At 45.9% G+C, this 17,663-nt stretch overlaps 1 protein-coding gene across 2 annotated transcripts in view; it reads left to right on the top strand.

The window, feature by feature from the left end:
* The window catches only part of LOC115083760 (oocyte zinc finger protein XlCOF6-like), a 136,015-nt gene extending 118,685 nt beyond the window's left edge, over window positions 1-17,330 (top strand). For both annotated transcript variants that reach the window (XM_029587766.1, XM_029587765.1), the window contains exon 3: window positions 15,191-17,330. In XM_029587766.1, the coding sequence (XP_029443626.1) occupies window positions 15,191-17,286 (2,096 nt within the window). In that variant the 3' untranslated portion in view covers window positions 17,287-17,330. The remainder of the gene's footprint in view (window positions 1-15,190) is intronic.
* Window positions 17,331-17,663: the final 333 nt, after the last annotated feature.

Here is a 17,663-nt window from a genome sequence, read left to right on the forward strand (position 1 = left end):
ATGCGCACACACAGGCACATGCCCAGGCAGCCAGACGCACACAGCCATGCGCACACACAGGCACATGCACAGGCAGCCAGACGCACACAGCCATGCGCACACACAGCCATGCGCGCACACAGGCACATGCCCAGGCAGCCAGACGCACACAGCCATGCGCACACACAGGCACATGCCCAGGCAGCCATGCGCACACACAGCCATGCGCACACACAGGCACATGCCCAGGCAGCCAGACGCACACAGCCATGCGTGCACACAGGCACATGCCCGGGCAGCCAGACGCACACAGCCATGCGCGCACACAGGCACATGCACAGGCAGCCAGACGCACACAGCCATGCGCGCACACAGGCACATGCACAGGCAGCCAGACGCACACAGCCATGCGCGCACACAGGCACATGCCCAGGCAGCCAGACGCACACAGTCACATGCCCAGGCAGCCAGACGCACACAGCCATGCGCGCACACAGGCACATGCCCAGGCAGCCATGCGCGCACACAGGCACATGCACAGGCAGCCAGACGCGCACACACAGCCATGCGCGCACACAGGCACATGCCCAGGCAGCCAGACGCACACAGCCATGCGCGCACACAGGCACATGCCCAGGCAGCCAGACGCACACAGCCATGCGCACACACAGCCATGCGCGCACACAGGCACATGCCCAGGCAGCCGGACGCACACAGCCATGCGCACACACAGCCATGCGCACACACAGGCACATGCACAGGCAGCCAGATGCACACAGCCATGCGCACACACAGCCATGCGCGCACACAGGCACATGCCCAGGCAGCCAGACGCACACAGCCATGCGCAGACACAGGCACATGCCCAGGCAGCCATGCGCACACACAGCCATGCGCACACACAGGCACATGCCCAGGCAGCCAGACGCACACAGCCATGCGCGCACACAGGCACATGCCCAGGCAGCTAGACGCACACAGCCATGCGCGCACACAGGCACATGCCCAGGCAGCCAGACGCACACAGCCATGCGCGCACACAGGCACATGCCCAGGCAGCCAGACGCACACAGCCATGCGCGCACACAGGCACATGCCCGGGCAGCCAGACGCACACAGCCATGCGCGCACACAGGCACATGCACAGGCAGCCAGACGCACACAGCCATGCGCACACACAGCCATGCGCGCACACAGGCACATGCACAGGCAGCCAGACGCACACAGCCATGCACACACACAGCCATGCGCGCACACAGGCACATGCACAGGCAGCCAGACGCACATGCCGAGGCAGCCAGACGCACACAGGCACATGCCCAGGCATCCAGACGCACACAGCCATGCGCGCACACAGGCACATGCCCAGGCAGCCAGACGCACACAGCCATGCGCGCACACAGGCACATGCCCAGGCAGCCATGCGCGCACACAGGCACATGCCCAGGCAGCCAGACGCACACAGCCATGCGCGCACACAGTCATGCGCGCACACAGGCACATGCCCAGGCAGCCGGACGCACACAGCCATGTGCACACACAGGCACATGCCCAGGCAGCCAGACGCACACAGCCATGCGCGCACACAGGCACATGCCCAGGCAGCCAGACGCACACAGCCATGCGCGCACACAGGCACATGCACAGGCAGCCAGACACGCTCACAGACACACACAAGTGTGCACACAGGAACATGCACAGGCAGACACAAGTACACATGCACAAACATACAGTTGATAGTCTTCCTCCAAGAAATTGTCCAAAACGTATTTAAACCCATGTGTCCAAGATATGTGCGTGTGTTTTATTGGGAGAAAGATGTGAAAGGAGGGATATAGAGAAATGTTCACATGTTTAGCACATTTAAATAAAGCATAGAAAAGAATAATTTGAAATACTTTTCTACTTACCAGCAGCGGTGGCAACCAAACCTGCACCACAATGAAAGCCTGCTTGGGACAGATATGGAGGGCAGTGCTCCTTGGATTTATTATTCCAGATGATGCCCAAGGTTCTCCCCAAATGTGAACATAGAAAATCCTTTTTACTGTCTGCAAACTTGAGAGGCAGCGTGTCAGGAGTTTGTGCTGCTGTGCCTGAGGCTGAGTGGGTGCTGAGCAGGTCCCTCTTCCTGTTCCAGGTCCCTGTAACCTTTGAGGACGTCGCTGTCTATTTCTCCGAGGACGAGTGGGAGATGTTGGAAGAATGGCAGAAGGAGCTTTACAAGAAGACGATGGAAGAAAATTATGAAATTCTGAAATCACTGGGTAAAGATTAATTTTTCTTCCATTATGAGAAGTTGTGCACTGAAATGTTTTGAAGGCCTTCAGTGTGGGAGGAACTGGAAACTTAGCTGCAGTGTTCCCAGTCTCTTGCACACAAACATCCCGTGGGTCTTTCACAAAGCATCATCTGTTTCTTCCATTCTGATTCTCTTCTTCCTTTGGGTGTTACTGGTGGAAACCTCCTCCTTCAGAGTTTCTAGGCTCAGTGTGGCTATGATGTGATGGGGCTATTTCAGGTGTTTCTCCCACAGATGCTGCTTATTATGATCTTAGACCTTGGATGTGAAGAGGGAGAGAGAGAGAAAGGGATTGGGAGTTGGAGTGGGGAGAGAAAAGGAGGTGGGAGGGAGAGAATCTGGCAGAGAGGGGATATCTTGAGGCTAAAAGAGACGCATGGAGAGAGAATGAGAAAGAGGCAGGGTTCAGGGTCCCCAGGGATGGGGGAGGGGAGAGGGAGTCATTAGGGCTCATGATTGCAGGGGTCAGGAGGGATTCCTCATCCATTGCTGTTGGGCTGAGGCTGCAGTGACTGAACTAAAGCAAGCTGGGAGGGATATAAACATAGAAGAAACATTTCTGGGTGGTTCTGAGTGAAGGCTCTTGTGCCAGATCCCAGCCCTGGTTGTGACTGAGCTGGAAGCACAAAGGATATTTACAGATAGTGGAAGTTCCCAGATATATTAGGAGAAAACTTTGCCTATAGGTTTTCCAAGGTGTTGTCAAGCTGGTCACGAGGCCTTCCTGAATCACTCCACCATTCTCCTCAGCTTCATACTTTGGGACTTTGTCAGCTTGTCCTGTAGCCTGGGCATGTTCATATTTTCTTGCTGGTTGAGAAAAGATTTCCGCTGCAGGAAACATACAAACATGATGAAATAAAAAGAAATTCGGCCTATCTAGCCTGCTCATCCACACAGCTGCTCAGCTCTACAATCCCTACCGCTCCCTCAGAGATCCTGTGTTCTTATCCCATGTTTTGTTTTTATATTTCAGATACTGTGCTTGTGTCCATCATCCTCACTGAGAGCTTGTCTTATGCATTTGCCATCTTTTCTGTAAGGAAATGTTTCCTTAAATTACTACCGAGTCTTCTCCCTTTCATCCTCATCCTCTGGCCCTTCATTCTAGAGCCTTCTTTCCTTAGCTCAGACACAACTATTTTGCTACTGTATTTATTTACAAGCTAAGTCTGCCTGATGACTATATCGAGAGGAGAAAGTTTTCTTCCACTATATTATGGCCCTTGTGCCTATTGATGACTCACTTATTTTGACTCATTCCTATATTATTTGGACTTCCTCGTTGGTGTGTCTTGTTCTTCACTTGTCTTGTGGTTGAACATTAGATATGCCATACTGGGTCAGATCCATCAAGCCCAGTATCCTGTTTCCTGGGTCCAACAAGCCCAGCATCCTGTTTCCAACAGTGGCCAATCCAAGTCACAAGTACCTGGCAAGTACCCAAACATTAGATAAATCGCAAGCTACTATTGCTTATTAATTACCGTAATAGCAATTTATGGATTTTTCCTCTAGGAACTTATCCAAACCTTTTTTAAACCCAGCTACACTAACTGCTGTAACCACATCCTCTGGCAGTGAATTCCAGAACTTAACTATGCACTGAGTGAAAACGAATTTTCTTCGATTTGTTTTAAATGAGCTACTTGCTAACTTCAGGGAGTGCCCCCTGATCCTTCTGTTATCTGAGAGAGTAAATAACCGATTTACATTAACTTGTTCAAGTCCTTTCATGATTTTATAGACTTCTACTTTATCCCCCTCAGTCTTCTCTTCTCAAAACTGAACAGCCCTAACTTCTTTAGCTTTTCCTCATAGGGGAGCTGTTCCATCCCCTTTATCATTTTGGTAGCCCTTCTCTGTATCTTCTCCATCGCAATTATATCTTTTTTGAGATGCGGTGACCAGAATTGTACACAGTATTCAAGGTGCGGTCTCACCATGGAGCGATACAGAGGCATTATGACATTTTCCAATTTATTCACCATTCCCTTTCTAATAATGCCCAACATTGTTTGCTTTTTTGACCGCCACAGCACACTGAGATGATGATTTTCACTATGATGCCTTGATCTCTTTCCTGGGTGGTAACTCATAAGACAGAACCTAACATTGTGTAACTACAGCCAGGGTTATTTTTCCCTATATGCATCACCTTGCACTTATCCACATTAAATTTCATCTGCTATTTGGAAGCTCAATCTTCCAGTCTTGCAAGGTCCTCCTGCAATTCACCACAATCCGCTTGAGATTTAACTACTCTGCATAATTTTGTGTCGTCCGCAAATTTGCTCACCTCGCTCGTCGTACCCCTTTCCAGATCATTTACATATATATATATATATTGAAAAGCACCGGTCCAAGTACAGATCCCTGAGGCACTCCACTGTTTACCTTTTTCCACTGAGAAAATTGACCATTTAATCCTACTCTCTGTTTCCTGTCTTTTAACCAACTTGCAATCCACAAAAGGACATCGCCTCCTATCTCATGACTTTTTAATTTTCTTAGAAGCCTCTCATAAGGGACTTTGTTGAATGCCTTCTGGAAATCTAAATATACCACATCTACTGGTTCAACTTTATCCACATGTTTATTCACTCCTTCAAAAAAATGTAGGAGATTTGTAAGGCAAGACTTTCCTTGGGTAAATCCATGCTGGCTATGTTCCATTAAAAAATGTCTATTTAAATGTTTTGTGATTTTATTCTTTATAACAGTTTCCACAATTTTTCTCAGCACTGAAGTCAGGCTCACCGGTCTATAGTTTCCCAGATCTCCCCTGGATCCTTTTTTAAATATAGGGGTTTCGTTGCCATCTTCCAATCTTCAGGTACATTGGATTATTTTATTGATAGATTACAAATTAATTGAAATAGGTCTGAAATTTCATTTTTTAGTTCCTTCAGAACTCTGGGGTGTATACCATCCGGTCCAGGTGATTTACTACTCTTCTTTTTGTCAATCAAGCCTACCACATCTTCCAGGTTCACCGTGATTTGGTTCAGTTCATCTGAATCATCACCCATGAAAACCTTCTCCAAAATGGGTATCTCTTCAACATCCTTTTCAGTAAACACCTTTTAACCATGCCGGTAATCGTTTTTCCTTCCTTTCACCTGTCTTACTGCATGGAATACTCAAAACTGAACAAAATTGTGCTTAAAAGGTGTTGCGAGTTGGTAGTGCAAGCCCCAGATCCCGCCTCTGAAGGGGGAAATGGATATCTCTGAGCCTAAAACGCCTAGTGACACAAACTACGTCCATAAGGTAATAGAAGAATTTTCTGTACAAATAGCAAAGAAGCTTGACTCATGATTGGGAAATCATTGTAGACAAGGTTGCTCAACTTGTGGAGGCAGTTAAAAAAAAATAACTCCTAAGATCTTAGCTGCCATGTTAGCAAATAGAATAAATAATGTTTTACCAAAGCTTGTCCAACTGGCTCAGACTGGATTTGTGAGGGGACGACATGGGGTTAAAAATGTGTGTAGTCTCATTGAGTCAGGAACACAATTGCGAGGCTATGGTTCTTAGCTAGATGCCGAGAAGGCTTTTGATTCTATTTCTGAGCATGTCAACAATATGGTTTCCAAACGGATATACTGCGATGGTTGAATTTACTCTATAGTAACCCCTAGGCAAGTATTCTGACAAATGGCAACAATATGAGTGATTTCTGCTTAGTCCATGGGGTGCATCAGGGATGCCCGCTATCCCCCCTTCCTATTCATACTTGCTATATTGAACCTTTGGCTGTTAAAATAAGGAATCTTCAAGAATACGAGGGAATACAAATTGGCAGGATTCAGCTAAGGATTTCCCTTTTTTTGCTGATGAATTTTTTTTATTGTTCATGGGTAATCCTGAAAAGGATATTGCTACAGTTCAAATGTTTGCGAGTTTTCCACTTCCGCGGTACTAAAAATTAATTTTGACAAGTTGGAAGCTATGCACCTAGGGGTAGATTTTAAAAGGTTGCGTGCGGGCGTACAGGCGCGCGCAAGTTATAAAATCCAGGGTCGGCGCGCGCAGGGGCGGGGTGCACAATTGTGCACCTTGCGCACGCCGAGCCGCACTGCCTTCCCACGTTCTTCTCAGGCCCTTCCCCCTAACCTGACCTTCCCCTAACCTTTCCTCCCCCTAGCCCCACTCTTACAACCCCCAAAATTTTTATTGTACCTTTTGCGGCTGCCGGCAGCTTGCTGGCACACAATCCTCCAACACAGCGGCAATGGCCGCTCTGTCAGAGGCCTCTGGCCCCGCCCTCGGACCGCCCCTTTTGTAAAGCCCCGAGAATTACATGCGTCCCGGGGCTTTACGCACGTCGCCGGGCCTTTTAAAAAAAAATAGGCCCGGCACGCGTAAAACAGGTTACGCGCGTAACCTTTTTAAAATCCGGCCCCTAGAGTCTGAGATGGCGGAAAATTGGGTGGGACCCTTTCCGTTTAAGTGGGCAGTGGACAAAGTTAAATATTTAGGGGTATGGGTGCCCAGGGAATGGAAGCATTTGTATAACCTCAAAGTTGTTGAAACGATTCAAAATATAAAATCTCAACTAGTTGTGTGGGGAGAGAGCTGCCACTGTCCTTTATGGGATGGTGTACTCTATATATATATTAAACATAATACTTCTCAAAATACTTTACAAGCTAGCTATGTTGCCTTGCTGGCTAACCAAGAAGGCTGTGGGTCAAGCAAAGTCCTTGTTTTCGACATTCATTTGGCAGGGGAGAAGAGTGAAGCCGAGCTTAGATAAATTAATATACAACAAAGAAAATGGGGGGTTGAATTTAGCAAGTGCGTAACTCTATAGTGCAGCCTGCCAAATAAGATTTATTGGGGAATGTTATTTGGGAAATATAAGTACTGTGATCAGGGGTTGTTTCATAATACACTCGATCCCTGGTCTCCGCTCTTTCTTATGCACGGTCAGGAGGTGTCTATGAGGAAATTGGCTGGGGAAATATAATGAGGAGAACTTGTAGGGATGCTTGGAAATGGTTGCAGTCATGGTGGGGGCTTAGTGTTACCTCTGCGGGGGGAATGCTGCTTTCCCCCCAGGTATGGAAAACCGCCAGGTCTTATCGCAGTGGGAGGCTTCTGGCATTTCATGTTTCTCCGAGGACAAGCAGGGATGGAAGTCCTCGCACACGGGTGACATCATCGGATGGAGCCCGGCACGGAACTTGATCTCAAGGATTCTACAACTCTCGAATGTGCCCTACTGAGCACGTGCAGCTGTAGCCATCACCCTGCCCCCTAGGCAGAGACCCTCAGTCTCTTCCCCCCCCCCCCCCCCCACCCCCCCCCCCCCCCCCCCCCGTGGAGCCCTGTGGTCGCGGAAGCCGTGTGCTCCCGATATTCAGCTTTGCTCTCTTCTCGCAGTTCTTGTAAGTGATTTTTTTTCTAGAGCTGCAGCTGTTTTCTTTCCTTAAGGTAGTTTTTAATCTTCTCTTTTTCCTTTTCTTTCCAACTGTATCTGTGTCCTCTCCTTGCTCTGTCTCCTCTGTCTCCCTTTCCCTGGTGCTGACAAGACTGACTTATGGAGTCCGTTGGTGATCCGTGTAGGCCGCCGAGCCTGGGGACTCGCTGGAGTTCCATGTCATTTCACCGATCGATCGGCATTGATGGATTCACATGGTGCAGGAATGGAGGACCATGCCATTCCTGGAGGGGAGGGGGGGGAAGAGCTCATCCTCCCCAATTCCCAAGGAACTAGTCTCCACGAGCAGGAGTCCTAGATAACGTAGCCTCCCCTCCTGGCTTGCCAGTCTTGGTAGTGCAGTCTCCTTGAGAGTGAGGGTGAGCCTAGGCAAGCAGCTTGCTGCTGCACCTTGGCGCTGTGCCCAGTAACGGTTGCTCGTGCACAGCTGTGACCGGTGCACCATTCGTCTGACGCATCGATGTCAGGACCGCGTCGGGGACCAGACCCACCTTTGTGCACTATGGTCACCCTTGATGCCACTGAGGTGTGGGACCGCCCACGATGCCGTGAAGGCCTTCTGGGCCGTCGGCATCGGTGGATGTGGAGCCTCCGGCTTGTGCATCGAGGTGGTGGAATAGCAATGCAACCAATGCCTCTGATCGATGCTGCGATACCATCGACACCGCGCAGTGCACTCCATGCTGCGGTGCCCATGGTATTATTGATGCTGCTTTACCCTCAGTGCCTGCAAGTGCTCTTCACACCCACAGTGCCATCGATGCCCTCGATCCCATCAAGGTGCAGGCATGGGCATCCTTGGGGCTGTTGAGCAATTGGACAATATCAGAATAATTACAGAAACAATAGCATCCATGGTCCCACTCCTATCCAGGCCCTTGAAAATGAAAGATATATTTTAGTACCCCACATCCTAGCAATAGCAGCATGTAAGAAAAACAAAAATTGCCTCTTGTTTACTCAAGTATTCCCAAAATGTTTCAAATATCTGCTCATATTTGGTCCAGTTTTTCATGCAGTGAATAAGTGATTTTCTCTATAATCGCAATGTCAGTCAGTTGTGCGTGGTAGGATGTCTGTAACTAAATGTTTGAGGCAGTTCCGGTTAGTACCTAATGGATTTTCATACTTATGCATCCAGATATCTAATAATTTTAGAGACTTATTTAGGTTTCATATTTCATATTTATTTATATACCGTCATTCTGGATTAACAATGATGGCGGTTTACAATAAAACACTGTTTAAAACATAAAAATCAATCACTCACATTTCAGGACAATATTAATACAGGTCAATATCTCGTCCGTTGTTTCTGTGACCCAGCATTTCATGTTTATCTTAATCAGCGCATGCTATTCTGAATAACATGTGTTTTTAGATCTTTTTTAACCTGCTTGCTATCTTTCTGAGTGCGCAAGTCAGCCAGCATTGTGTTCCGTGGTTTTGGGGCAGTGATTTGAGAGTGCCCTTTCTCTCACTTCGCTTAAATGTGCGCAGTGCGATGTTGGAACTTTGAAGCAAGCCTTGATTGGCAGATCTCAGGTTTCTAGATGGGATGTACAAATATAATGAAGCATTTAACCATTGTGTGTTATTGGTGTTAAATCATATTGGGGAGAATCGTAAGAACTTTGTATTGTGTTCTAAATTTAATTGGTAGCCAGTGTAGTGATTTTAATATTGGTGCGTTATGGTCGTATTTCCTATTGCCTGATAATACTCTGGCAGTTGTTCTTTGTAATATCTGTAGTGGATGAATTGCATTGGCTGGTAAACCTAAGAATAATGCATCTCAGTAATCAAACTCACTAAAAATTAAGGTTTGTAATACCGTTCTAAAATCACAATAACTCCAGAAGAACCTTATAGGAAGGCGATTCAAGAATCCAAAAGGGAATGGTTCAGAGGGCCACAATCTTGACTAGAAGATTCAGACCTGCTGTGACTTGTTGGTCCCCTCCTTGATTCAGGGGTGTGAGGCAGTGCCCCTATTTTCCCGCTTAACCTGGGTGGGACCAGGCTGGATGCCTGATCCACCTTAATTCCCCTTGAGAGAGAGAGCTTTGTGGGTGGGGACCAGCAAGGTAGGCATAAGAGCTGGGATCCAGGTGGGAATAATCAGACCAGGTCAGGTCTCCGAAAGGAACATAAGAGAGAGAGCTTTGTGGGTGGGGACCAGCAATGGCAGCAGATAGACAAAAGCATCAAACATGCCTGGAAACAGTCCCTAACCCCTTCTGATTTATACTGGGAGAGGCAGGTAACTATTTCAGAGGTCAAGTCAGAACTCTGTCCCAGCTTTATATTCTGTTTGACATCAGCTGTCTCTGTTTCAGTCGGAAACTGTGCTGCAGCAATAAATTTGTCGTGACTGGTCCGGCCAGACACGCTATCAGAAGCCTGGTCAGTGGGAGCATTGCTAGACCAACACATGATCACAGTATTCAAGAAAAAAGGACACACATTATTTTTGTCACTTTATGGCAATTACTTATTGTATAACAATATATCTAACAGACTAGAAGACAAATAACCACCAAACCCATCCTCGTTGCCAAATGTAGTAGGTAGGTTGAATGGAGGTTGTTATGTCATAGAACACACAACACACTTATTTATAAATATAGAAGTTTTACTTATAATTCTAAGAATAAGCAATGAAAGCATACAAGATTAGATTTTGCATTGTTTCTAGTTATAAGCAAGCTAAGAAAATTGGCATATTTATTCTCAGAACTTATAGGCCTTATGTCAAGCAATTACATTAGCTATATAATTGATTATCTTTGTTCCATTAATTTCTATTGTGTTACAAAGTTCTTTACATTAACTAAATAGCTCCTTAAATAATTTTCCACAGTACCTAGCAACCAGTGTAAACACCATAATAATGGACCAGCAGAAGTTCTTCTGGAACAGCCCATAACAATAGGTGCTGATATATTTCGTATTAGCTACAACTTTTGTGTCAGTTTCATAGGAAGGACAAAATATAAGGCAGAGCAGTAATCTATATGAGAGAGAACCAGCGTGTTAAATTTACCGGCCTGTGGGACGTCCCTGCAGACAACTAGGTTTCCCCTTCGTGGCGGGTCTCTATCAGAACTCATGCGTGTGGCAGGACATTGCCGGGACTGTTACCTCATTATAGGTGTGAAAGCACCCAACTTGGCTCCATTTAAAGGGTCTGCTGCGGGAAAAGGCCATTGTGTCCTTAGATGACATCACCAGTTGCTGTCCTAGTTAAGGGTCCCTGGGATGCTCCTTCCTTGCCTCAGCAACGGGTCACCTGCATCCCAGGTGTGAGTTGCTGCCTCCTGATCCTCCAGCCCAGCCTCCCTTGTCTCTCCAGCCTAGCCTGTCTCTTCTCCCCAGTTCAGCCTACCTTGTTGTTGCAACCGTCAGTCTGCAACGGCTTTGCCCCGCCTACCTTACTCTTCTTGCAGATCCTTCCGCTCACCTCGGACTACTGTCTGCCGCGGCGTCTGTCTGCCGACCTCTCCGGCGTCCCCGGACCGGCTTTGGTGCTGCTTCCCGCCATGCTCCTCCAAGGTACCATAGGGCGCGCGCGCATACGCCGCCCTCATCTTTATTTCCTCTTTGGCGCGAACCTCAGAGGCGTCCTCCTGAGATGACGTCATGCTGCCTGGATATTTAAGCCTATCTCTTTTGCTAGCTAATCGAGTTAGCAACTACTCGGATTCTACTGATGGGATTCACTCTCCATACCGAAGCTGCTCTGCCACTCCAGCGCTCTCTGGAACTCTTACTGCTAACGGGATACCCGCTCCTCAGGGGCCTCTTCTGCTTCTTTCAGGTGCTGTCAGGAACCAGTACTCGCTCCTCGAGGGCCCATGTTCCCTGAGTCTCTGCCTGCATCTTCTATCCTTTCTACTTGGAAGACTTCACTAACAGTTTCCATCTGTGAGTACAACTACCATCTATTCCACAGTACTGCTTCCCTGGAACCAGGTACCCGTTCCTCGAAGGCCTGCTCTCTGTTCCAGTGCCAGAGCTCTTGTCTAGTGGAATCGCTGTGTGAGTACAATACCACTGAGTCTCTCTACTCTAAGGGATCAGGTACTCGCTCCTCGAGGGCCTGCTCTCTCTGTCTCAGAGCTTCACCATTTTCACCTGGGACTCTGTATATTTCTCACTGTGTACTCATAACTCTGTCTCTTTCCACTACAGCACAGCCAAGCAGAGGATCCGCTGTTCCAGCGTCATGTGGGATACTTGCCCAGCTGGCCTCAACATCTACTACTCACTACTGCCACCTCTGGTGGTTTCCAAAACTTTAAATAAAGATTCAATCTGTGTTTGTGTGGCCAGAGTCTAGCCTGACACCGTGGTCCCTCACAGGACTGCCCCCTGTGGGCGTGGTCAGCTGCCACAGTGTCCAAGGATCCACCCAAACACCAATAACCATAACACTTGTCTTATTGAGCCTTACCTCCCTGCTTGCCCTGCTATGTCAGTCCTTCTCCTTGTCTTCTAGCCTGCCCTTAGACTGACTTCTGGTTCTGATTCTAGCCTGGACTTTGACCATTCTTATTGGCTTGATCCTTGCCTGGATACTGACCACTCTTGCTTGCTGCCTGCCACTGACCCTTGCCTGAACATTTGATTCTTCTAGCTTGCCACCCGCCTCTGACCCTAGCTTCGCCTACGCCACCACCATAGAGATTCTTGCTTACGATCTTCTGGAACCCAAGGACTCAACCCAAGTGGAAAGGGGTTGGTATAGATGAAGCTCCTGACCCATTTTTCATTTGAGTAGCTCCGCCAGCTGTCGGTGAGAGCCTATGGGGTCTTCCCCGTAGGCTGTCAACCTAACCACAGCAACAAGGGTCTAAAAATCAAACACAGTGCATAAGCAGCTGATTTCAATAATATCTAGATAGGGTTGTAGCTGCCTTATCACTTTTACCTTTCCAGAGATACTCCATCTCAAATAGGCAAAACACTTTTCCATATTTAGATTGGAATCTAATACAAATCCCAAAGTTCTCACTTCACTCTTAGGGGATCAAATCAATCCCTTTTAAGTTTAGTGACTTTAAAAAAAATTCTAACTAGCCCCCAGATGCAACACCTCTGTTTTAGTAGCTTACAGACATCCAGACTTAGGCACAGGGAGATCAAGGCATCCAACTCTGAAGGCAGCTCCTGGTAGGTTCAATTCATCCTTGATCTGATCCACTAATCGATTCAGAAAGGCTGCAATAAGGGCCTCATTATTCTGGCCCATCTCTACCGTAACTATGTGGAATTTACAATGTACTGCCCCACAATACCGGTCCTTTGCTTCATGCACAAAAGGGAAGTAGAGACTGAAATAGAGTGGCCTGGGTCATCAAAAGTACATTTAAACACCGTGACAAAACCATCACAGTCTGAGAGCAAGGGGTCCTGCCATTCCCAGAGCAGGGAGGTCCAGGCCAGAGCCTCTCCAGTCAGTAAGCAGAGTATGCGTGCCAATTTTGACTTATGGTCAGAAAAATGGGAGCCTTCCCAGGTGGACTATAAAGCACTTATTCTGAAAGCCCCATCAGGCTTTTGGATCTCCAGAAAAGCCCAGAGGAGTTTCCACTTGAGACTTCTTATATGTATGCTCCATAGCTGCAGGACATATTGGAGAAAAAGGCTGTGGCAGTGATCCAGAAGACTCCAGGAGATGATTTCGAGCAAGGGCATTAACGTATTCTTTCAGTCTTCTGGCTTGTTCCTACAAACTTCCCAGGCATTAGTTCAACACCTCCAAGAGCTTATCCTAGGCGGCACAGTCAGCACAGTGGAGTCCATATTGGCAGGAGCTGATGTGAAGATTGTAGTCTGAGGGTTGCTACAGAAATGAGCGACCTAAACCCAGGGAAGTCAAATCCAGGTTACCGATGGTAGGTTGACTTCGCCTAGGCCAGACACCTTCCCTTCGGGTTAAGTCCTCTGGTTCTAGTAGCCAGTGAGGCATGAGAAATGGGTAGCTCCTGACAGTGAGAAATATAACCCCCCTGTACCACTGTATTCTGTAACCCCTGAACTTCCTGTACACCTACTCCTTCCCCCAAGACCCCCTGCTTTCCCGTAACTCTTGTATATTTTGTATATTTGCATCTTAGTTAATTTTTGTTACCACTCCTTTCTCTCCTTCTCTTTAGTTCTGGGGTCCTTTTCCTCGACCCCCCGCTCCCAGTTCTCCCCTTCCCCTGTTATTTGTATTTTCCACCTTTTTGTTATTATGTAAACCGATATGATGTGTATTTTAATGTCGGTATAGAAAAACCATTAAATAAATAAAATAAATAAATAATAAATGGACAAGGAGTGAGAGGTCTGAAATAGGATAAGGAGCAGGAATGAACCAGAAATCCAGGCAGGTCAAACCAGCAAAAAGACCAGGAAGCACAACAAGCAACAGGAAGTCCTGAGAACCAATTGGCCAGACCTCTCAAGCAATCAGACTTCAGGTTATATAAATCTTAGATGGGGGTTAGATATTTCTTTTGAGGATTATCTGACCCGCTTCTCAGGGTAAGCAATAAATGTGATGAATTTGTATAATAAACCTTACAGGATTGCTTTATAGTTTCCTCTTTATTTTGCATCTGAGAAGGTGGGGTCTGAGACTGGGGGAGACATTCTCCTAGGAGCCCCAGCCTAGCCTTGGCAGATATCAAAAGTAAGCAGGCATCTTAGTTGAGCCATGGGCATGTTGGGTTGATTGTTTAAGGTACCTTTTAAAATGTTTTATGTTTAGGATGTATTTATGTAATTAAAAGGTTAATGTTTAGAGTTTCTTGTTTTAAGATTTTATACATTTCTTTAGAATTCCCCCTGCAATTCTTGTCTCCAGTCCTTGTCGCTCTCTCCTTTACCCCTGCACGGTAGCTGTAATATTCCCTCCTGTGCTGGGTTACCTTTTGTGTGTCCCAGGCTCGCTCGTCCATTGTGACTCTTACTGCAGATCATGGGGAAATTTCGCACTGTGCACACTGGGTCAAAGTCTGCAGCTGTTTTTTATTCTTGGACCTTCCACTAAGTGCGGGCATTTTTAGAATAGAAAATAATGTACAAAGATCTTAAAATGCCTTTCCCCAACCTAAACCCACCTCCAGGAACATGTCCACTCAATGTGGTTAAATCTTCACATTTATAGACAGCCAATTTAATTTAACTTGTGTCTTACCTGGGTAAATTGCTTTGAAAGTTGTCCTACATGATCATCAGAAACAGAAAATATTTTGGCATCCTGTTCCTTTCATTCTTGTACAAGAGAACAAGACACAACAATTCAGGCCACTGTTAGGACACAATGCTTATTAAATTTTCACATTATGTCCTCTTCAGGAGAAAAGCAATAACACAAGAAAAAGCAAATGTTATTGCATTACTGAACTCATTAAATTGTCCTTCTCCTAAAGTAATGGCCAATGTTTACTTTTTTTTTTTTAATCTAGAAAATGACGAACCCAGATACGATAATACACATCACTGGGAGCTCAGTGGGAATCCAGAAGAGAACAAGATGTTATCAGGAGATTCAGAGGATACTTCTTCCTGTTCTGAGTGGGGAAAAAAGTACAGGAATCAATCCATCCAAAAAAAGAAGCAAAGAAATTTAACAGAAGAGTTAGCTCTGAGTAACCAAAGTACCAGAAATATCCTACATACAGTGGAAGAGCAGAGAAAACAGAAAATAGAAGACAGATGTGTATGTGATGCATGTGGGATATTCCTCATGGATCCTGTTCCTCTGAAATCACAGCAGAGATCTCACACTGAAGAGAGACCATCTCCATCTACAGTCTGTGGGAAAACCTTCAGTCAAAAGGAAGAACTACTGGTACAACAGAAAGCATGCACAGGAAAGACACCTTTTACATGTTCTGAGTGTGGGAGAGGTTTTAGTAGTAAGCGAGAACTAATGCAACACCAGGAAATCAACAAAGAAAAGAGACTGTGTACAAGTGCAGAACACTCAAAAAGCTTTATTAATAAAGAAAGCCTTAACCAATACAAGAAAAGCTTCACAGAAGAGAGAATAGTTCCCTCTACTGCTGGTGACAAAATCTTCAAGCAGAAAGAAAACTTCACAAAACACCCAAAATTCTGCCAAGGAGAGAGGCAAAATTCAAGTAATGAATGCATTAAAGGCTTCTGTCAAAGGAAACATTTTTCAAAACAAATGAAAACACATATTGATGAGAGACCATTCTTCTGTACTCGGTCTGAAAAGCACCTTGGTAGGAAGGCCACCATTCCACAACAGACAATCCATAAACAAGAGAGACGTTTTACATCTATTGATGGCGGTAAAAATTTAAATCAGAATACAAAACTCTCAAATCACCAGAGAATAAATACAGAATTATATCTATTTACATGTACGGAGTGTGGTAAAAGCTTTAGTCGTAAAGCAAATCTCATCGTTCACCAGAGAATTCACACTGGAGTGAAACCATTTACATGTACTGAGTGTGGTAAAACCTTCAATCAGAAGATACACCTCACACTGCACCATAGACTCCACAATAAATTGAAACCATTTACATGTACTGAGTGTAGTAAAAGCTTCAGTTGCATGCAAGCTCTGAAAATCCATCAGAGAACCCACACGGGAGTAAAACCATTTGTATGTTCTGAGTGTGATAAAAGCTTCAGTCAAAAGATAAACCTTGCATACCACCAGATAATCCACAGTAAAGTAAAACCATTTACATGTTTTGAATGTGGTAAAAGCTTTACTCGGAAGGGAACCCTTACAAACCACCAGCGAATACACACTGGATTGAAACCATTTACATGTAGTGAGTGCGGTAAAAGTTTTACACAGAAGTCATACCTCGCATGCCACCAGACCATCCACAGTAAATTGAAGCCATTTACATGTACTGAGTGTGGTAAAAGATTCACTCGCATACAATCTCTCAAAATCCACCAGATATTCCACACTGGAGTGAAACCATTTACATGTACTGAGTGTGGTAAGAGCTTTAGTCAGAAGCCAAAATTCACATGCCACCTGCGGATGCACACTGGTGTAAAAGCATATAGATGTACTCAGTGTGGGAAAAGATTTAGACGAAAGGAAAACCTCACAGTCCACCAGAGAATCCACACAGGAATGAAACCATTTGCATGTTCTGAGTGTGGTAAAAGTTTTAGTCGGAAGTCATACCTCATAAGCCACCAGAGGACTCATACTGGAGTGAAACCATTTACATGTTCTGAGTGTGGTAAAAGCTTTAGTCATAAATCAAACCTCACATCCCATCAGAGAATCCACAGTAAATTGAAGCCATTTACATGTACTGAGTGTGATAAAAGCTTTAGTCGAAAGGCAAATCTTAGAAGCCACCAGAGAATTCACACTGGAATGAAACCATTTATATGTAGTGAGTGCGGTAAAAGCTTTAGTCAGCAGGCATACCTCACAAGCCACCAGCGAATCCACAGTAAATTGAAACAATTTACATGTCCTGAGTGTGATAAAATCTTCAGCCACAGAAGATCTTTCAAAATTCACCAGAGAAATCACACTGAAATGCAATGATTTACATGTACTCATGAGCTGATGCAATAAACCATGTGCTGGAATAGAGTGCCTTTTTTCTTACTAAGGGACAGCCATGTCCCTATAGGCCTGATACAGTATTAAAATGATATTGTAATTGGAGTGGCTTAAAAAAAGGGTGCATGGAGGGAGTAATGTGCATCTCTGGCACTCAAAGGAGTTTATGGCATTGGGCATCTAAATTATGCATCCATAACAAAAGTATGCTGCAGTTTATAGGCTTGCTGATATTAAAGTTGCAGAACACATTTTGAAAACCGTGCTTTCACCCCCACATGGTGCTGGGATCCTGCAGGCTATATAAAGGGTGGAGGGAGACAAAGCCTTAGTAAATCAGGCCCATAGTCTGTGGCTAC

This window comes from Rhinatrema bivittatum, chromosome 2, assembly GCF_901001135.1.
Source record: "Rhinatrema bivittatum chromosome 2, aRhiBiv1.1, whole genome shotgun sequence".
Classification (NCBI taxonomy): Eukaryota; Metazoa; Chordata; class Amphibia; order Gymnophiona; family Rhinatrematidae; genus Rhinatrema; species Rhinatrema bivittatum.